A 23,456-nucleotide genomic window follows, 5' to 3' on the forward strand; every position below is an offset into this window, starting at 1 on the left:
ATGTCACCGAGGTGGTCAAAAAACTCCTTGGTGGCAGGGCCCCGGGGGTGGATGAGATACGCCCGGAATTCCTCAAGGCTCTGGATGTTGTAGGACTGTCTAGGTTGACACATCTCTGCAACATCGGATGGACATCGGGGACAGTGCCCCTGGATTGGCAGACCGGGGTGGTGGTTCTCCCTCTTTAAAAAGGGGGACCGGAGGGTGTGTTCCAACTACAGAGGGATCACACTGTTCAGCCTCCCTGGAAAAGTCTATTCAGGGGTTCTGGAGAAGAGAGTCTGTCGGATAGTCGAACCTCAGATTCAGGAGGAACAGTGTGGTTTTCGTCCAGGTTGCGGAACAGTGGACCAGCTCTACACCCTTAGCAGAATCCTGGAGGGTGCATGGGGGTTGAGAGAGTAAAAGTGAAGAAAAAAAAAAAAACAATTTTTACAAGTACAGTCAACCCTCGTTTATCGCGGTTAATCCGTTCCAGACTCTGCCGCGATAAATGAATTTCCGTGAAGTAGAAACCATATGTTTGTATGGTTATTTTTATATATTTTAAGCCCTTATAAACTCTCCCACACTGTTAACATTATTAGAGCCCTCTAGACATGAAATAACACCCTTCAGTCAAACGTTTAAACTGTGCTTCATTACAAGACAGAGATGGCAGTTCTTTCTCACAATTAAAAGAATGCAAACATATCTTATCTTCAAAGGAGCACCGTGAAGAGCAGATAATGTCAGAGAGCCTTCGCTAAGAAAAAGCAAACAATCAAAAAATCAATACGTACTTTTAAGTATACAGAAGCACCGCGATAAAGCGGCATTTTGTAGAGGAGCGGCCTATCTTCTAGGCAAACAGCCACTGTGTAAACAGCCCCCTCTGCTCACACCCCCTCCGTCAGGCAGAGAGACAGAGAGAAGCAAACAAAACAAAGCGCCACGCGAAGCATATCTTTTAGCATTGAGGAGTTTTAGTTAATATGTAATACATGCTCTGATTGGGTAGCTTCTAAGCCATCCGCCAATAGCGTCCCTTGTATGAAATCAACTGGGCAATCAAACTGAGGAAGCATGCACCATAAATTAAAAGACCCATTGTCCGCAGAAAGCGGCGAACCAGCGAAAAGTCCGTGATATATATTTAGATGTGCTTACATTTAAAATCCGCGATAGAGTGAAGCCGCGAAAGTCGAAGCGCGATATAGCGAGGGATTACTGTACTATAAATGTACACTGGCTGTTAGACGCAAACCAAATGTATCTTTTTATTGTATACTATTAACAAAAAGAGCAGCTCGCTACTCTAAATGGTAAATTTGCCAGATTCTAATTCACAACCTCTGGATTATAAGTCAGCAGTTCTAACCACAGCACCACGGAAGCTGTCATATTTTACTTACACCTTTTGCGGAAGTGTGTATTTCATATTTGGCCAACAGCCTTCACAGTTCATGTCTACATTCTATTAGTCACTAAAACATGAAAAATGTTTCTGTTTTAACGACGTGTTTAAATAGATTGTTATATAGACACAAAACACACATCAAATTATTTCCCCTTACAATTCTGGTTAGCTTACTCCCAGATAATCAATCAAGGCAGGAACAGGGAGAACTTCTTTCCCGTTCTGAGGCGGTGGGGAGCATGGATGGTATAGCAGGCTACTTGCTGCTTATCAACACATTTAGAAGACAAAAGACGCTGATGGAGAGGTGCAAAGTGATTTAAGGTGGGCTGGAATTACAAGTTTTTTCGTTGATTCTGGTAATTCTAGTGCTAATAAATAAGGGCTTGGGATGCAGAAAAAGGACTGTGGTTTCAAGCTTCGAGCTCCTTTTTGGGTTGCTCCAGATCCCTGACATGTAAAGGGGGAAAAGCTTTGACAAACTAAAAAATACTCAGATCAAATACACTGTGTGTGTCTTACAATAAATCCACAAATGTTAGCATGGCATTATCCTGCTTACCTTTTGATTCAATTACATTGTTATCACCAATCTTCATTGCTTGAGTAACTGTATAAACTTGATTAAGGGAATAATTTTCAGCTTTGAAAATTTAATGTTGAAATCTCCAGAATATACTATTACCTTGGAATGGTATTACAGTACATCTACTGTTAAAATAATAAAATGGCAATGAAATAATACCACTGTATTAGATCTTTTGCTGTGAAATCATTTAACAGCACTGCGATTATTTAACATCACTGGTCTTTATTTGCAATCCATGAGTAAAATGAAAATTTAGTGAATAAAAAACTCTCCACTATTAACATACAATACTATCATCTATTTTTTACTGTATACATGTAGACAATAATTTAATCTAATGAAAATATCTGCTATATTAGACAATGAAGCATTCTGAGATACTTACCTAAATGAATTGCAACTTCGTACTACCAGATCTTCTAAATTAGAGCACCATGCTTTGAGACACAATATGGCCATTTCACATTTTTAAAAAACAAATACTTCATATCTTGAAACAAAAAAGCTTTGTATTTAGTATATAGGCAGGCATTCATCATCCTCTGAGAATGCAGGGAGCCGGGTCCAAGACTGGAATCAGTAGTGGATGAAAAACCAGAAAATCAAAAGGGACACTCGCACAAAAACACACTTACTCATGCCAGAACAAATCAGAGTCTCTAATTTCTGTTTGATGTCTTTGGAACATGCTAGGAAATTTGGGCCACCTCGAGAAAAAACATGAATACACAAAATAAAAAAAAAATCTTGCACACTCTCCTTAGACAAGCACTAAAAGTAAACTCAATGTTTCTTGTAAAAGTGAGGGAGCATTACAAGCTACAGTATTTGCATTCCAAACTATTATTTGTATTCAAAGCGTTGGGAGGCAGAGCAGTAGGAAGCAGTAATATCTCTGTAAGTAAATAACAAGTGTCATAACAATGAACAGTTATAAATAACAAACATCGTTTTGTTAGTGGGGGAAAAAAGGGGAGCAGCTAACTTCAAAGAGATGAAAAGAGATGGGCTCCGTGGTATGTAGGCAGGTGGCTAGCATTAAGGCACCGATCAGGGACAAGCGGCTGTAGGAGCAGACAAGACAGTAAGAAATTAACTATCAGCACATACTCAGGAAGCAATTTTTTCTTAGTAAGAACGAAAAAATGTGTAAAAGATTTTACTTGACAATATTTTTTAGCAGTGAGAAAAGTACAGGAGTTAAGAGGGCAACAGAACATGGAGTCATTAATACATAGGAATACAAATTATACGGGTGAAGAGCTTTAACGTAAGGAGCAAAGTTAGCAGAACAGACAGAAAAAAGTAAAGTTATCTTCACAGAAGGTCAAACAGCAGGAAATTGAGAGGAAAATATTACAGGAGCTTAAGGGATCAGATTAGAAGGCTAAATGCATGGCTCAAATCTAGTGTAGGAGGGTATACATTTATGGGGCATTGTGACTCGTTCTGGAACAGATGTGACCTGTTCCACCATAACAGGTTAAATCTGAACCTTGGGAGCATATGAGTAGGTTAGTCAAGGATTGTTTAACACTAGAATCCCTGAAGCCTATGAAAAAAGTTGGAATTCCAGGCCACCTTAAATTCCTTTGCAGCTCCTTATTAGTGTCTTTGTTTTGCAAATGTGTCAATTAGCACAAGCAGCCTGCTATCCCAACCCCCATCAACACAGCTGAAGTTCTCCCAGCTCAAGAATGTTTATCTGGGTGTGAAGTGCCTGGAATTGTATAGGATAAATAATATATTGTTATTTGGAATACATACATTTCATGTGTGTTACATGTCTACAACGATCTATGCAAATGCAGAATGGCAGGAAATGTGAGGCAAGAAATGTTGAACACATAACTAAAACAGAAACTATTTTAACGTTATCTATACTAATAAAAGGCAAAGCCCTCACTGACTGACTGATCACTAATTCTCCAACTTCCCGTGTGGGTAGAAGGCTGAAATTTGGCAGGCTCATTCCTTACAGCTTACTTACAAAAGTTGGTCAGGTTTCATTTCGAAATTCTACGCATAATGGTCATAACTAGAAGCTATTTTTCTCCATTTACTGTAATGGAGTTCAGCTGGAGGGGCGGAGTTTCATATGACATCATCACGCCTCTCACGTAATCACGCATTACGTAGAAAGCCAGGAAGAGCTACAAAACGCGCTTTAGAAAACATGCATTATATAATTAAGAAGGCAGCGAAACAATTAGAAGCGAGCGAGTGACATATAAAACCATATTCAGCGGCTCACGTGAACTGACGCAGTGCGCAGACAAAAAGCAACAGTTCCAAAGAGTGCTGAACAAAAACCGAATTACACTGCTACGCTCAAATAGATAAACCACACGCCGTGGTGCGATAGTTGAGCATTCACCTGTAGCGCCCACGTCCGAGGTTCTATTCCCGAGAGGGGATTCACTAAGTATGTACGCGCGCTTCTCGATTTCTTTTAACCTCGCATCCCCTTAGTTTGAGATGTATGAAAACGCATGCGGTTAACGCAGAAAAACAGATCACCTACTGAAGCTTCACGAATAATGGATACTTTATTCACGATCAATGATTGTTTTGGTAAAGCCATACTCAGTGTATTCATTAGATGAACGGTAAAAAAGTAAGAGCGAGGGGACGGTAACTTACTGAAGCACACAAGCAAAACCACAATAGCACGCGGGCTCAATGTACTGTAGTGCGTGTCAACTAGATCTGACTTGCGCGATCACATTCCAAAAAATATTTCTTTTCAAGTTCTATTTAGTCCATATGAGTCAAACTCAAGGCCCACGGGCCACATCCGGCCCGGCGTGTAATTATATCCGGCCCGCGAGATCATTTTATATACTGTATTATTGTTATTAATGGCCCGGGGATATGAAGCGCTGGTAACACAATAAACTACAGATCCCATAATCCAGCGCTTCAGCTGCCTTGCTGAACACTTACCACGTTAATCAAGTCTAGCTTATGATGCTACAAGTTATTGCCAAGCTAGCCCACACGATGCCAAAGAGAAAAGGTGATTCTGAACATAGAGCCTTTAAAAACCGATGGGGGCTGAGTATATGTTTACTGACATTGCTGGTAAACCCGTGTGTCTCATTTGTGGAGCGTGTGTACAAAACTGGGGTCTCCTTCCCAGCAAAGTCGAGCAGCCGGCGCAGCATAGCTGTGCCGGGATTTGAGACGCTGACTGCGCTTCTGCCTTAAATCAAAGTGAGCACTTTTAATTTTTTTCATCCTCCCCCTGAGCTATAGCCCAGAGAAGTGCAAACACGGGACCCCTTTTCTACACCACGGCAAAATAATATTAAGGCGATTCACACTTTCTTTTGCATGTATACGATTATGAGGTCCTCAGCTCGGATTATGAAGACACGCACACGAGTGAAGGACTGACAGTGCCGTCACAGCCGATTAATGGCAGAGACGTCTCACCAGTCTACACAAGACCCACCGCGACTGTCCCCAAAAGGCGATCATAACATCACCGAACACATCTCTCTATACTATATAAAAGAAAAATGCAACTTTCCTTTCTTTACACCTTTTTTCATTTTATCCCAAACCAAAGCCTTTCTCTCTTAACACTGCAGAGGACACAAAACAATTTTTCTTTAATTACTGGTAATACGTTAAGGCACATTACCAGAGGCAGAAATTTGAGCGTTCACATAGAAAATGTAATTTCTATACCACAGCCGTCGTGTAGCGCCTTTCAAAAGGGATCAACTACCGAGAGATGATCCATATACATTTTAGCTGCTGTCAGTACTACTCACCTGTTCTGTTATACCGTAGTGTAGTTTACCCGCAACCACTCGAGTAGTGCTCAATGTACCTGTACTTCTTAAAACGTTAATGTTTTACTGTTTAATAACTAATAGACTATATTTTATTATTTTTCCCTTGCACTCAGTGACCAAAGCTATACACACACATACATATATATACACATATATATACCTGTGTGTATGTTTGTATGTATGTGTGTATATATATATATATATATATATATATATATATATATATATACATACATACACACACACATATATAATTTGTGTGTGTGTATGTATGTATGTGTGTGTATGTATGATGTAGATAGATATGTATATATATATGTGTATATGTAGATATCTAATGTATATACATATGTATATATTTATATAGATATGAAGATATGTGTGTGTGTGTGTGTATATATATATATATATATATATATAAAATGTAGACTCAAAACCATTATGACAGCAGCAATCCAAGCTGTGAGAAAACAGTAAAAAGGAGGCATGTCAGATGTGGTGGTACATTTTCTAATGCAGCTAGGCGAAAACAACTTTGTGGCGCTGCCGCCAAATACACAAAACAATTACTTTCACAATCATGTTACATTATTTTTCAAATGTTTCCTTTTCTTTTTCATAACTTCTTTAACACACGACATCTTCTGCGAAGTACAGTTATTTTGCTATATATATATATATATATATATTTTATATATCACAGCGACAATCATAACAGTGACAAAACAATTACATTGACAATCATGTTATGTTATTTTCAAAATGTTTCCTTTTGTTTCTCTTTCCTTCTTTAACACACTACTTCTCCGCTGCATAGATATAGATATGGGAACAACACTCATATCAATGACAAAACAATTACATTAACAATCATGTTACATTATTTTTTTAATTTTTCCTTTTCTTTTTCATACCTTCTTTAACACACTACTTCTCCGCTGCGAAGCGCGGGTATTCTGCTATAGTAAGATAAAATGCTGACCTGAAGTGTATGTATAATGTGTGAAGATATATTATTTACCCTCTACCACTGAATGCTCCCCAACCTGACCTGATAAAATTTCAGACACCTCACACCCAAATAAACAGACTTGAGCTGGGGGAACTTCAGCTGTGTGGTGGCGGAAAGCGGTGTTATAGCAGGCTGCTTGCACTTTACACATTTGCAAAACAAAGATGCTGATGAAGAGGTGTGAAGGAAATTAAGGTGGCCCAGCATTATAATGTCTTTTGTAGGCTCCAGGGATTCTAGTGTTAAACTAGGGTATGGTTGGGGGCAGGGAGTCTAAGACAGGCAAGTTTAGAACTGTATATGAAAAAACAAATGATAGTGTAAAAATAAAAATGTACAGCAATTTAAACTATAATCTAATGTTTATATGTCAAAGTGAAATGAGTAACACGTTAAAAATAGCCTGCCTTAATGAAGAATTATCAAAAATGAAACAAGCGAGTTGAATTCTCAGTGTTTTGGAAGTGTGCAGATGCAACGATTAAAACTTTTAAGTTTAACTTCAGTAGGGGAAATTTTGAGCAGATGTGGCAAAGTCTTAAGAGGACAGACTGGGATAAGTTTTTAAGTGTGGAGACAGTCAAGGAGCAGCAGAGCAGGTTTATAAACGTTTTACATGTAATGCAGGGCAGGTACATACCTAAAGTTTGAATTAGTAGAAATTTTTAAAAAAAACTTCACAGTGGGTTAATGAGTTAAAAATGAAGATGCAAAGGTAAAGCAATTGTATATGGTGTATAAGACAAATAACTTCAATGTGAATCTTAGAGAACATAAGGGCAATTATGGCAATTTGTCAGGCATTACCACTTAAAAATAAAAAGATCTAAGAGTAGCGTAAAGACAACTTACACATAGGAAAAAAAAATGTTAAAGTGCTTACATGTTTAAATTGACGAAGCGTGGGGGGGGCGTTTCCGGAAGAATTTTTAACTTTGACTCCGGCAGGTCGTGAGGTGCAGCGCTGGCGATAGGGTGGGTGCACGTCTATTTCAGGCCCGGTGGATGCCCCGTGTTTGCCCATCAAAAAGGTGAGTGTCTCTATAACCCCTGCTGTGATCCAAATTAAAAATGAGGAGCATTTACTAATGTTAGACACGCATGGATTTGTTTTGCAAAGGGAATCCCAAGACAAAGTCCCAAAAAAAGTCACTTACTTCTGGAGGAGGCATCAGTTTGTCTGGTGGAGTGCATTGAGGTGCACTCGTACTTGTGCGTGCTTGGTTGCTTGCACGGCTGTGGCGATTTTTATTATAGGGCTTGAAAAAACTGAGCATAGCACATACACAGAATGCATCTGTGTCTGCCGCTATAAGTGGAAGAGAGTGGTGTGTTGCAAGATTGGCTGGAAGTTTTGATCCCAGGTATAAGAGGCACTTCCTCCCTGTAGGGATAATCTTTGGACTCAGACAGATGGAATGTGAGGTTGGTATAGCGGTTTTTACAGTACACCAAGTGTAGTTTCTTGTGCATTATTTGTATGTAAATTCTTTTGTATATAAGTATAGATCTCCAAGTTGTTGCATTGTTTGGTGGAGGCACATTATAGGTTGGGATTTCCTTGGACTTCTTGTCTTTTTTTTGTATACTAGCTGAAGCCCACCGTAGCATACGGCGGTGTAAGAATAGGAACGGAAAACGGTGAGAAAGGAATTCAGAAATCAAGAAGAAATAAATACTTCTTGAAAGACGCAAGTGTGAATAGGTGTTTTGGTGGTGACGACAGATAATGAGTCGAAAGATCTAACCCTAGAAAAAGCCACGTACAACTGACAGTGGCTGAAGACTGGTTGTTAGAATTATTGTGAAGAGTAAACAGCATGTAGGATATCAGGTCTGCGCTCCGGTCTTTGGATATCTAACAGTGCATGTAGAAGTTCTGGCCAAGCAGGATTACATGTGAAAGTGATAAATAAATGAGGCTGTCCGTATTTACGTACTATGGCCATGGCATCCTGTTAGTTTTGTTGCATGTATCTTGGACTTCCTGGAAATGAGGACGGTAATATGATCATTTTGCCTAAACGTACGTTTTTATTTTCAGTGCACTGACAGTTCTTTGTATTGCTCCACGCGCAAATTTGAGATAGTTGAGTCGCGCACCCTCCGTTTTAACATATGCATCTACGATGTACTGTTGGAATAGTTTGTCGCTGGAGTGCGAAATACTAAAATGTATTCCTCATTGCTAATCTGTACGCGTAAAATTGGCATTGAGTAAGCCTTCTTTGCTTGGCGGTTCTTTTATCTGGAACATGCTGTAAATCTTTGTGCCAGCCAATGTCTCCGTAAGGGAATAAAAGTGGGTAAACCATAGGATTGCAATTCATATTGAGTGTGGAAATCTGTCCACAGGAATTGCCTATGGGACAGATGCAAATGTCCCTTTTGGCAGGCGGTTCGCCATCTTCTCAGACGAAAATCGCTGCAACATTGGTGTGACATGTCAGGGAAATCCTGCCTAAGGTTTTCCTCGAAAAGCTTTCATACAGTTGCTGTTGGATTGGACTGAGCGATTTAGGCGTACTGCTGATGCTTGGTGAGAAATGCCGTGTCGGGTGCGTGTGGGTGGGACCGGTTTTGAGGGTGGACGTGGGAGGAGAGTTAGAATTGGCGGGTGGGGCTCTGTCGTGCGTATCCCATGACGCCGTAGGAGGGTTAGAGTTGGTGGGCGGGGCTCTGTCGAGCATATCCCATGGTCTTAAAAATTTGGCGGGCGGGGCTCTATGAGTTGGTGGGCGTGGCTCTGTCTTACTTGCGCACACTGTCGTGCGTGTCCTTAGTGAATTATATATATGATATACTATTTTTTTCTCTTTTTGTAAATTTTGTTTTATTGAACTTTATTTTGTGTAGTTTCTTCCTGACTGTTTTTCTTTATTTAGGAAGACTACAGATTTATGTATATACAAATTTTAGTTATTATTTTCATTTTGGGACTGGTAAGAAGAACTGCAAATATTTTTCACTATTTTTGAACGGGACATTGCTTTTTGTGTTTTTTTTTTTGTGCATCTAAAAATATAACTCACTATTATTTTGAAATACCACCCTTTTGTGTCTGTGCATCCATGTTACCCACACTCGATTCGGATCCTGGCCAGTCCCAAACTACAAGACACCCAACTATGTAGTCTGGTGCCAACCTTGCCACTACATGGGGTGTCACAGCAGCCATTAAGAATGATATTAGGGAGGCTAAAAGGCAGTTAGAGAGGAAAGATGACCCAAAGAGATTCTTTCAGTATTTTAGCAGTAAAAGAAAAGTCAAGGAGGAGGCAAAGTGCCACAGGAATATTTAAAGGAAATTTAAAAAATATAGACCGTGAAACAGGTGATTCTCTAAACTTGCATCGTTCTGAGGTCTTCACATGTGAGGAAGAAGATAACAGTAGCAGTAAAAGGGACTACTAAGGATGCACTGATTGATTTGGAAATTGTAGAAAGAGATGTACTACTTAGATTAAATATAATAACAATGATAATAAGTTACATTTATTGAGCACCTTTCACAAACCCAAGGTCACTTTACATACAGAGTAAAAAAAAAAAAAAATTACACAGATGACATAAGTTCGTAGAAGTGGAAAGTTTTCAGTTGAGATTTGAAACTGCAGAAAGAGAAGCAATCTCGGAAAGACTGAGGAAGACCGTTCCAAAGTTGATGGGCTATAGCACTGAAGGACCTGCCTCCCAGGGTGGAGGGTCTGGTGCCTGGGACAGTAAGGAGATTACTGCTCGAGGACCTGAGAGAGCGACAAGGAGTGTAAGGAGCTAGTAACTGAGTAAGGTAGAGGGGGGCACGGTTATTTAGGGCTTTGAAGGTGAGAAGCTGAATATTGAATTTAATCCTTGATGGAAGAGGTAATCAGTGAAGCTGGGAGAGAACAGGGGAGATGTGAGCAAAAAGCTTTGTGTGGGTGAGGACTCTAGCTGTGGAATTTGGAATATACTGTAGCTTCTATATAGATTTTGCAGGGAGGCCAATGAAGAGGGAATTACAGTAATCAATATGAGACATTATGAAACAATGAACCAGAGTTTGAGCATCATTAAAGGACAGAAATGGACGGCAGGCAATGTTACGGAGATGATAGAATGAAACTTTAGAAAGAGACCTAATGTGTAGCTCAAAGTTAAGTGATGAATCAAAAAAAAAAACACCAAGATTTTTGACAACAGGAGCAGGTTTGACAAGTGTACCATCAACAGAAATATTAAGTTTGAGAAAGTTATTTTCCATCCATAGCTTAAGATCATTGATACAGTCAGTGAGTGTGCTGGGAGGTGAATCTGTAGGGGAGTCTGTACTAACATATAACTGTATATCATCTGCATAACAGTGGAATTTAAGGCCATGTCTGTGAATAATCTGACCCAAAGGAAGGATATAAAGTAGAAAAAGTAATGGCCCAAGGACTGAATACTGAGGGACACCATGCGACACAGGTGAGGTGGAGGATTTATATTGGCCGAGTGTGACAAACTGTTGCCTATTAGAAAGATATGATGTGAGCCATTGAAGGGCTAAGCCAGATATGCCAACAGCAGAGAGATGTGACAGGAGGATTTCATGATTAACAACAGTGTCAAATGCTGCACTTAAGTCAAGGAGGTGGACAATATTAAGGAAACTGCAATCTACAGATGGGAGAAGATTACTGACTACTCTTAGAAGAGCTGTCTCAGTGCTGTGCTATGTACAAAAGCCAGACTGAAAAGGCTCATAGAGTATTATCTAGAAAAAAAAGCTTGGAGTTGTGTAGCAACCACGCATTCCATCACCTTAGCCAAACAAATTGAGATTAGAGATAGGCCTGTAACTGGAGAGAAAGGAAGGATCCAGGTCTGATTTTTTAAGGACTGGGGTAACTGCAGCAGTTTTGAGGGCAATAGGGACAGAACCTGAAATGAAACATGCATTTACCAATGAGGCAACAGGAATACTAATTATGGATGAGCATGTCTTAAGCAGAGAAGTGGGGGCAGGATTAAGCAAGCAGGAGGAGGAATTAGACTTATTAATAAGTTCAAAGATGGCAAGAGAGTGAACAGGCAAGAAACAAGTGAGTATTGATGATGGAGATGGCAGATCAGAATGAGTTAGTGATTGAGGTGTGGAGGGGAAACTGTGATAGATTTGATAATTTTTGGCATTAAAGAAATGTAAGAAAGCCTGTCACTGTTCAGCTGTATTGGAGCATGCTAGAGGAGGGGGTTGGAGGAGTTTATTAACAGTTCTAAAAAGAGTTCTAGGCCTAGTCTTAGCACCATTTAGGAGAGAGGAAGAATAGTTGGAGCAAGCAGTGTTAAGGGCATCCCTATATTTAAGCATGTGCTCAGTGTAAAGCTGTGAATGAACTATGAGGCCTGTTTTCTTATAAAGCCGTTCAAGATGCCGGCTAGTGGCTTTCATAGCTCTGAGCTCATTGGTGTACCAGGGACAGGAGCAGGAGGCTGGATCATGCCTAGTCCTTAACACTAGAATTACCAGAGCCTACGAAAAAACTCGTAATTCCGTCCCACCTTAAACTGCTTCTTAAATCCCTTCACACCTCTCCAGCGCCTTTGTCTTCTAAATGTGCTGATAAAGAGAAGCCGGCTATTCCATCCCCCCACCAATTTAGAACGTGCACGAACTTCTCTCAGCTCATGCCTTGATTGAGTATCTGGGAGTGAAGTGGAGTTTTAGAGTGAAATAATAGATCGTTGTTTGGAACACACGCATTTCATGTCTGTTCCGTTTCTACAGTAATCTGTGTCAACACATTGTTAAAACAGAAACTTTTTTATATTCTAGTAGTAGATGACAAAATGTAGGCATAAACTATATAATGTATGAAGCCTGAAGTCCAAATAGCAAAGAAACATTTTCACAAGAATAACACAATTGCACTTTTATTCAAACATATAACTGCAGAAAGAAAAAGCCGCCTTAACATGCGACATTGACACCAGTTTACTATAACTGACTCTGTGGTTCAATAGATACAGCCCCGCTTGGAATCAAGGGTCACGGGTTCGATCCTCGCCCTCCCTTTTGAGAAGTAAACTGTTCTTAGTCTTACTGTTTTAGAATAAAACATACATTTGATTTCAGTCTGTAACAGCGGTGCAATTTATGATCTTTGTAAAGGTTAGCTTTTTTTTTATTCACTTTTCACTCTCTCAGTCGCGTTCAGAATCAATCCATACAACCCCATCTGACACGGCTGTTTTCACTAAAGGCGCTATAGCTCTGCAGTGTACCACGATGCATACTAACGCCCGGTTCTGACACACAAGCGCTGGCGAAGCTGCCTTCTTAGTATCTCACCGTCACTTGCTTTTCTTTTTATTCAGTTTTATTGAGTGTTCCTGCCAGTCCCGCATGTTGCTGTATGCTTTTCTTTTGCACCCAGGACATGCAGAAGAAAGAATGGTAAAGACCAGTAACCGGCTATATGCAATCATCAGACACTCCCCATCTGCCCGTGTCGTTCAAACACAGGAACATATATTGGTGTAAAAGTATAACAAAAGTGCACTTTTATTCAAGTGCACTTTTTCCATCGCCTTTTCCTGTAAGAAGCAGTGTACACACTTCTCTCTATGCTGTGGTTTCTATTACACACCTGAAAGAAAGAGACAATACATATGAACATATCCAGCATACAGCAACATGCGGGGACTGGCAGGAACACTCAATAAAACTGAATAAAAAGAAAATCAAGTGCGGTGAGATACGAAGAAGACAGCTTCGCCAGCGTCTGTGTGTCAGAACCGGGTGGGGCGTTAGTATGCATCGTGGTACAGCACAGAGCTATAAGCGCGTCTGTATTCTGTTTCTTTTGTACTCCAGAGGAGAGAATAGTAAAGAGCAGTAAGTTGGCGCTATATGCAATCATCAGACACTCCCCATCTGCCCGTTGTTTTGTTATACTTTTCAATACTTTTATACTGCTCAAGCGGGCATGCTCAAAAATACACGTGTAATGCCACGAAAAGTGCACGACACTTCATTTCGCAAACAAAACAAGTGCACTTTTATTCAAAACTACCTGTATAACCGAAGAAAAAGAAAGCAAGATACAGTAGGCGATTGATCGACATCTTGCATGGTGCAATGCTAAGAAGTGCAGATTTTCATTCCGTGCTATATAAAATCATCACATTCAAATATTAACAGTTCCCACACACCCAAGGACCGTCCTTCCTACATTTACGACCGTGTACTTGTTGCCGTGTACACACCTCTCTGTGCTATGGTTTCTATTACACTGAATGAGCACCTGACACTGTACTTTCTTCCCTGGGGAAGGTCCGCATCAGAGAATTTCCAGTTCCTGCATAAATTCACACCGATCTGGCGCTGTTCGTTTTCAAATAATATTGCATTAGTGCGATTATATTTTCACATATATTGTCTTTCTTTCAGGTGTGTAATAGAAACCACAGCATAGAGAGAAGTGTGTACACTGCTTCTTACAGGAAAAGGCGATGGAAAAAGTGCACTTGAATAAAAGTGCACTTTTGTTATACTTTACACCAATATATGTTCCTGTGTTTGAGCGACACGGGCAGATGGGGAGTGTCTGATGATTGCATATAGCGCGAAGTTGGTCTTTACCATTCTTTCTTCTGCATGTCCTGGGTGCAAAAGAAAAAGCATACAGCAACATGCGGGGACTGGCAGGAACACTCAATAAAACTGAATAAAAGAAAAGCAAGTGACGGTGAGATCTGAAGAAGGCAGCTTAGCCAGCGTTTGTGTGTCAGAACCGGGGCGTTAGTATGCATCGTGGTACACTGCAGAGCTATAAGCGCGTCTTTAGTGAAAACAGCCGTGTCAGATGGGGTTGTATGGATTGATTCTGAGCGACTGAGAGAGTGAAAAGTGAATAAAAAAAAAAGCTAACCTTTACAAAGATCATAAATTGCACGGCTGTTACAGACTGAAATCAAATGTATGTTTTATTCTAAAACAGTAAGACTAAGAACAGTTTACTTCTCAAAAGGGAGGCGCAGGATCGAACCCGTGACCCTTGATTCCCAAGCGGGGGCTTTATCTATTGAACCACGGAGTCAGTTATAGTAAACTGGTGCCAATGTCGCATGTTAAGGCGGCTTTTTCTTTCTGCAGTTATATGTTTGAATAAAAGTGCAATTGTGTTATTCTTGTGAAAATGTTTCTTTGCTATTTGGACTTCAGGCTTCATACATTATATAGTTTATGCCTACATTTTGTCATCTACTACTAGAATATAAAAAAGTTTCTGTTTTAACAATGTGTTGACACAGATTACTGTAGAAACGGAACAGACATGAAATGCGTGTGTTCCAAACAATGATCTATTATTTCCACTCTAAAACTCCACTTCACTCCCAGATACTCAATCAAGGCATGAGCTGAGAGAAGTTCGTGCACGTTCTAAATTGGTGGGGGATGGAATAGCCGGCTGCTCCGAGCTTCTCTTTATCAGCACATTTAGAGAACAAAGGACGCTGGCGGAGAGGTGTGAAGGGATTTAAGAAGCAGTTTAAGGTGGGACGGAATTACGAGTTTTTTCGTAGGCTCTGGTAATTCTAGTGTTAAGGGAGCAAAGTTATCTAACAGTTGGGAAACACAGCTGTTATAAAGGGAAACCATGTTTTCAGGAGAGGGAAGACTATGCAATTCAGAAAGAGACGAAGACAGAAGGGAAGCAACAAACAAATCAGAATTAACAGACCTAATGCTGCGATAGGAGACAGACTTTTCCTTGACAGATGTATTTGTAATAATGTTAAAGTTATATTCAATAAGCTTGTGATCAGAAATACCAGAGAGTGAACCTGAGACAGAGACATTATTCAAGCCATTTGAACAAAGCAAGTCAAGAATACAACCCTTAGTATGAGTGGGAAAATCCACATGCTGTGTCAAGTCAAAACAAACCAAAGTTGAGATAAATTCATCTGTAAAAGAGCAGTTGATATCAACATGGATATTAAAATCACCAAATAAAATTACAGCTTTTAAAAATCTAAAATACGTCATACAAAGGAGGTGTACAAGAAGGCAACTGGGTTCCTGTACATTCTAGTTATCTTAATTATTTAGCACAAATTTTAATGAAATATTTCATATGGTTGCCACTCATGGTTATTTCAGGGAACACAATACAGGGGAATAGAATTTTAAAGTGGAGACTATGAGAGGACAATCAGCACGAACACTCCAAGACTAATACACTAAATAAACTTATATCATATTACTTCAATGTGATTATATCTTATTATCTCTCCTTTAGAGGACATGTTAAAAAACCTGTCATCCCTTACACAATATTTTAAACACCTAAATCCACAAAGGAATTTGGTACACATATGCTATAAAAAAAGAAAAACAATAGAACACCAAAGCTCATGGAAAAAAGGACTAAGTCCATGAGTACTTCAGCATTTTAAAAAGATGTAATTATGAGAAACTTTTTTCTTTTTTTAAATCCAAAAGGATACCGCATCCAACTTCAAAAACATTATTAGTTCCTATAGTCATAGTTTTAGGAAGGATGTCTTCAGTATCTGGGGTAATATTTTCAGGATAGCTGTAAAAATAATCAGATTAAATTAAGACATGATAAAAAAAACAGCAAAATATTTTCAGGAAGAGTATCTTAATAGGTAATTATTTTAAATAATAACACACTTGCCTGTTAATGATAACTGCTTGCTCCTCAATCAAGTTGCCTTCTCCAATAATTATTGGCCCTGCTTCAGCAAGAATTCGCGCTTTAGGATGTACAACTGTTCTGGGTCCTATAATATGATTTTGAATTCATATTATAAAGCAAATATTTTAAAATTCCAATTACTTATTTATAATTCATTTCCAAAACATGCTTTATAATATCAATATCAAGATAAATGAAAATTAACTTTGAGCTGCCACATTTCATATTCTAAATTAAACGTCCAGAGAGGGCTTGGAGGTATATTGGCCTAGATTATACGTTTTTACATCAAAACTAATATTTTGAACATTAAGTATAAATATAATCGCTCAGTGTTTTTCTTTTGACAACTCATGGAATCCAGTTCAAGAGTTTTGAGTTGAAAATGAGAGACTATACAGCATATATAAAAGTAAACAAATACAACTTGCTTGCTGTTTAAATAATGTATTAACGTAATGGCAAAATATAGCCTTTTCAGAGTTTAGGGTATTAAAATATTTAAGAGAAATAATGTCCAATTTACTTGCTAAAATTAACATTGAAAAATGCAGCATTTTGTCCTCTATTAAGACCAAACACAGTTTTTAGGATTACAAAGAGCCAGTTGGATTAACTAGATTGAGTGAATGGTTTGAAGGACAACAAAACTACTCAACAATTATGATTTAAAAAAAATTCTTGTTTTCACAGTAAGTGTGAAACTTTCCCCACGTGTTCAATTTTTATATGTAACAAATGCAAACTACACTTTAAAATCTGATCCTCATGAAAACCTACAATGTACCGTGAATATTGATTTCACAAAAAAAGAAAAAAAAAAAAGAAATTCAGCTTCCTGACAATTAACTACTACAGGCCCTGTCATATTACACAACTTTTCTAGCAATTTTCAGTCTCAGTCTTCATTTACATAATCTTAGACAGCTGAAGGCATTACTTCAGCACTGGCTACGTCAGATAGTAAGTACATTTACTGGCCGTCAGAAAAAAAGGGTGAACTTGCTATACTTTAGAAATGTGAAATGGTGCTGGAAAGTCATCCCAAAGGTGACAAATTTGTAATCCCACATCCTCAGGCAACAAGATCAGCAACTGCAGCTGTGAAGTATGACATTACCTCCAAACAGAAGTAATGTAATGTGTCACTAGCATAAGTCTACTAATCATTTCTAAAGTGTAATTGAATTGTATGAAAGTTCATGCTTAAGTAAACAAACCTTTCCAAAAAACTTTTTTTTTTCCAGACAAACGACAAAAAAAATGTAAAAAAATAAAGAAACATACAGAATGTTAACTGGTCATTGGCTTACATTTATACCAGCTATGCTGCTGCATGAACTTTAAATTACATTTACTAAATTATTTGTACAAACTGAAAGATTACACAAAAAGAGCATTGATGGTTTTTTTTCCTCCTTTACTTACCTATGGTCACTTCACCTCTTATTTCACTTTCCACACAAACTACAGCCCCAGGTGCAATTTTAACACTGTATAAGAAAAACAGATGTTAATATTATGAGTGACCAAAGAAAACAGTGTGTTTTCACAACAAAGCTTTAAGATAAAATGTTTAATATTACATACTACAACAACAGATAGTTGGTCTCGTCCGTTGCAAGAGATGGACGTCTGAAGCGGAGCTCCGCTAGCAGCGGTGTTATTTTCATATTATCTTCTTATTATCCTGAGATATCCTGTATTTATCCAACCTGAGGGCACTACTACAGTATATGCAAGCATACAGTGCATCCGGAAGGTATTCACAGCGCATCACTTTTTCCACATTTTGTTATGTTACAGCCTTATTCCACAATGGACATAAGTATTCACAGCCTTTGCCATGAAGCTAAAAATTGAGCTCAGGTGCATACTGTTTCCCCTGATCATCCTTGAGATGTTTCTGCAGCTTAATTGGAGTCCACCTGTGGTAAATTCAGTTGATTGGACATGATTTGGAAAGGCACACACCTGTCTATATAAGGTCCCACAGTTGACAATTCATGTCAGAGCACAAACCAAGCATGAAGTCAAAGGAATTGTCTGTAGATCTCCGAGATAGGATTGTCTCGAGGCACAAATCTGGGGAAGGTTACAGAAAAATTTTTGCAGCTTTGAAGGTCCCAATGAGCACTGTGGCCTCCATCATCCGTAAGTGGAAGAAGTTCGAAATGACCAGGACTCTTCCTAGAGCTGGCCAGCCATCTAAACTGAGTGATCAGGGGAGAAGGGCCTTGGTCAGGGAGGTACCAAGAACCCAATGGTCACTCTGTCAGAGCTCCAGAGGTCCTCTGTGGTGAGAGGAAAACCTTCCAGAAGGACAACCATCTCTGCAGCAATCTAGAGTGGCCAGACGGAAGCCACTCCTTAGTAAAAGGCACATGCCAGCCTACCTGGAGTTTGCCAAAAGGCACCTGAAGGACTCTCAGACCATGAGAAACAAAATTCTCTGGTCTGATGAGACAAAGATTGAACTCTTTGGTATGAATGCCAGGCGTCACGTTTAGAGGAAACGAGGCACCGCTCATCACCAGGCCAATACCATCTCTACAGTGAAGCATGGTGGTGGCAGCATCATGCTGTGGGGATGTTTTTCAGCGGCAGGAACTGTGAGACTAGTCAAGATAAAGGGAAAGGTGACTGGAGCATTGTGCAGAGACATCCTGGATGAAAACCTGCTCCAGAGCGCTCTTGACCTCAGACTGGGGAGACGGTTCATCTTTCAGCAGGACAACGACCCTAAGCACACAGCCAAGATATCAAAGGAGTGGATTCAGGACAACTCTGTGAATGTCCTTGAGTGGCCCAACCAGTAGCCCAGACTTCGATTGAACATCTCTGGAGAGATCTTAAAATGGCTGTGCACCGACGCTTCCCATCCAACCTGATGGAGCTTGAGTGGTGCTGCAAAGAGGAATGGGCGAAACTGGCCAAGGATAGGTGTGTCAAGCTTGTGGCATCATATTCAAAAAGACTTGAGGCTGTAATCGCTGCCAAAGGTGCATCGACAAAGTATTGAGCAAAGGCTGTGAATACTTATGTGATTTCTCAGTTTTTTATTTTTAATAAATTTGCAAAAACCTCAAGTAAACTTTATGGGGTGTTGTGTGTAGAATTCTGAGGGAAACAAATTAATTTAATCCATTTTGGAATAAGGCTGTAACATACCAAAATGTGGAAAAAGTGATGCGCTGTGAATACTTTCCAGATGCACTGTATATAAACATGGCCAACAAGAAAAGGGTTCAGAAAGAAACGAAAGAAATGAAAACTAAAGCTACATCCAAGCTCATATCGGCAAGTCCAAGTGCAAGCTCAAGGTATAGCCTTTCAGAGACTAACCTGTATCAGATGGGCAAAAGCCCCGACTCCTCGGGACCACGGTCCGCTACATCGTCTCCGGCTAAGAGCGAAATGGGGAGAGAATGTACGAGTGCGAGTGACGCAGGTCATGATAGCTCGCCGATTGGAGTTCATCATCTGAAACTGGAAAAGGTCTTGCAGTCAGTGCTTTTAACTACTCCACGCGAAACAGGAACACCGGCTGTAATAGAGCCCACCGCCTCATCTATGGTGTGCAAAAGCAGAAATGATCTCTCTGAACTGAAGGTGATGGTTGCTGAGCTCAAGCAGAGATAAAGAAAGATATAAAGAAAAGTGAGAAAGCAACTGAGAAGGCAAGGGAAAATGCAAATGAGAAGCTGCGACAGGAGCGGCAGCAGGATAATAAAGCAGCATGTCTGTTTCCGAGTTTTTTGCATTCGGTGTTGGCAGTTGTTGCTTTTTCTTCAGCACTGGCAGCTAGATTTTCGGCTGTTTCAAGCCGAGTCGTGAATGTTTCCTTGATGTCCTCCAGTTGATCAGTAAGTGTGCTCAGTTTAGACGAGGTTTCCTGATTGTGCTGTTCAATTTTACCCAGCATATCTTTAAAGACTGCCTCAAAGCAAATACATATGTGTTTCTCCAAGTCTTGAACCACTGGCAATACACTGTTGAAATGCTGATCAGATAAAGGGGATTACCAGAGAAGGACTGGAACAGAAAATTTCTCTATATGCAGATGTATGGCACTGTATATATCAGACCCACAACATTCTGTGCCTGCAGCATTCACAGAATTTCAAAAGATCTCTGGCCTCAGAATTAATCTGAATAAAAGTGTACTCTTTTCAGTGAATTCTCAAGCATATAATATTAGATTAGACACTCTATCTTTTATCATTGCAGAACAGTTTAAATAACTAGGGGTAAAAATCACAAGTAAACAAAGTTCTTTATCATAAAAATGTTGCAAGACTTGCACAGATGGTCAACCTTTAATCTCACTCTAGCTGGAGGAATTAACACTGTTAAGATGAATATTCTTCCTAAGCTCCTTTTTTATTTCAAAACATTCCAATATACATCAATAAATCATTTTTTAAGCAATTAGATTCAACAATAACCTCATTTATTTGGAACTCAAAACATCCACGTATTCAAAGAGCGACCCTACAAAGACAAAAGGCAGAAGGTGGCATGGCTCTACCTAACTTCCAGTTTTATTACTGGGCAGCAAACATATAAGCTATAAAAACCTGGACACAAATAGATGAACATACACAGGCCTGGTCCGCAACAGAACTAAAGTCTTGCAGTACTTCTTTATGTTCCTTGCTCTGTGCCCCAATAAATGCAAGTTATCGGCAATATACTAATAACCCAATTGTGTTTCACTCACTCAAAATATGGAACCAATGTAGAAAGCTTTTTAAGATGGAGAAGCTTTTATCTGTGGCACATCTGCAAGAGAACCACCTCTTTCAACCTTCTCAAACATATGCAGTTTTTAATATCTGGAAAAAATTTGGGATTAACTTGCTTAGAGATCTTTATATAGACAATGTCTTTGCATCCTATGAACAATTACATTCCAAATTTAACATTCTAGCTACATATTTTTTTCAATATCTTCAAATTAGGAACTTTGTTAAACAGAACCTGCCCGATTTTCCTCATCTTGCACCCTCGTCCATGCTGGAAAAAATACTGCTCAATTTCAAGGACTCAGACACCATCTCTGCAATATACAAAATTAGTTTACAGTCCCTCCCTTTCAAAGATCCAAGAGGACACTGGGAAAAAGATCTCTCAATTAATATATCAGACAAGGAGTGGAAAAAATCAATGCAGAGAATTCACTTGAGCTCCATATGTGCAAAACATACAATTATTCAACTCAAAATTATATATCGAACACATCTGTCTCGCCTAAAACTCTCCAAAATGTTTCCAGGGCAAGATCCAACTTGCGAACGCTGCAATCAAGTCCCAGCCTCACTGGGTCACATTTTTTGTGCCTGCACCAAATTAACATCATTCTGGAACAAAATTTTTAATTACCTTTCAGACAGCCTTGGTCTCACAATCCCTCCTAAACCATTTATGGCTGCGTTTGGGGTTCTTCCAGATGGGTTTAAAATGGAGAAGGACAAACAAACTGTGATTGCATTCACAACACTTTTGACATGCAGACTTATGTAAACCAATGTTTTATACTATTTGAAATTGGAGAAAAACAAATACTCAGAGGATCTGTACAGATTTTTTCCAAAACATGGCAGTATCTAATCAGTAATATTTTAGAATAAGCTCTTAAAGGACAGAGGAAGCAATTATTTCTGTACTAGCAAAATACCCGCGCTTCGCAGCGGAGAAGTAGTGTGTTAAAGAAGTAAAGAAAAAGAAACATTTTGAAAATAACGTAACATGATTGTCAATGTAATTGTTTTGTCACTGTTATGAGTGTTGCTATATAAAAGTAATTGTTTTGTGTATTTGGCGGCAGCGTGACGAAGTTGTTTTCGTCTAGCTGCATCAGAAATTGTACCACGCCATCTGACACGCCTCCTTTTTACTGTTTTCTCACAGCTTGGAATGCTGCTGTCATAATTGGTTTGAGTCTACACATATATATATATATATATATATATATACACACACACACACACACACACACACACACAGTGGTGTGAAAAACTATTTGCCCCCTTCCTGATTTCTTATTCTTTTGCATGTTTGTCACACAAAATGTTTCTGATCATCAAACACATTTAACCATTAGTCAAATATAACACAAGTAAACACAAAATGCAGTTTTTAAATGATGGTTTTTATCATTTAGGGAGAAAAAAAAATCCAAACCTACATGGCCCTGTGTGAAAAAGTAATTTCTCCCTGAACCTAATAACTGGTTGGGCCACCCTTAGCAGCAATAACTGCAATCAAGCGTTTGCGATAACTTGCAATGAGTCTTTTACAGCGCTCTGGAGGAATTTTGGCCCACTCATCTTTGTAGAATTGTTGTAATTCAGCTTTATTTGATGGTTTTCTAGCTTGAACCACCTTTTTAAGGTCATGCCATAGCATCTCTATTGGATTCAGGTCAGGACTTTGACTAGGCCACTCCAAAGTCTTCATTTAGTTTTTCTTCAGCCATTCAGAGGTGGATTTGCTGGTGTGTTTTGGGTCATTGTCCTGTTGCAGCACCCAAGATTGCTTCAGCTTGAGTTGACGAACAGATGGCCGGACATTCTCCTTCAGGATTTTTTGGTAGACAGTAGAATTCATGGTTCCATCTATCACAGCAAGCCTTCCAGGTCCTGAAGCAGCAAAACAACCCCAGACCATCACACTACCACCACCATATTTTACTGTTGGTATGATGTTCTTTTTCTGAAATGCTGTGTTCCTTTTACGCCAGATGTAACGGGACATTTGCCTTCCAAAAAGTTCAACTTTTGTCTCATCAGTCCACAAGGTATTTTCCCAAATATCTTGGTCATCATTGAGATGTTTCTTAGCAAAATTGAGATGAGCCCTAATGTTCTTTTTGCTTAACAGTGGTTTGCGTCTTGGAAATCTGCCATGTAGGCTGTTTTTGCCCAGTCTCTTTCTTATGGTGGAGTCGTGA

General features: G+C 39.3%; 1 protein-coding gene across 1 annotated transcript in view; it reads right to left on the bottom strand.

The window, feature by feature from the left end:
• dctn6 (dynactin subunit 6) overlaps window positions 1–23,456 on the bottom strand; it is a 167,677-nt gene that overhangs the window by 112,780 nt on the left and 31,441 nt on the right. The window contains exons 2-5 of the mRNA XM_039751097.1: window positions 17,930–17,994; window positions 16,481–16,586; window positions 16,287–16,375; window positions 1,962–2,009 (exon numbers count right to left, since the gene is read on the bottom strand). Of these exons, the coding sequence (XP_039607031.1) occupies window positions 1,962–2,009; window positions 16,287–16,375; window positions 16,481–16,586; window positions 17,930–17,994 (308 nt within the window). The remainder of the gene's footprint in view (window positions 1–1,961; window positions 2,010–16,286; window positions 16,376–16,480; window positions 16,587–17,929; window positions 17,995–23,456) is intronic.

Source organism: Polypterus senegalus, chromosome 4 (assembly GCF_016835505.1).
Source record: "Polypterus senegalus isolate Bchr_013 chromosome 4, ASM1683550v1, whole genome shotgun sequence".
Classification (NCBI taxonomy): domain Eukaryota; kingdom Metazoa; phylum Chordata; class Cladistia; order Polypteriformes; family Polypteridae; genus Polypterus; species Polypterus senegalus.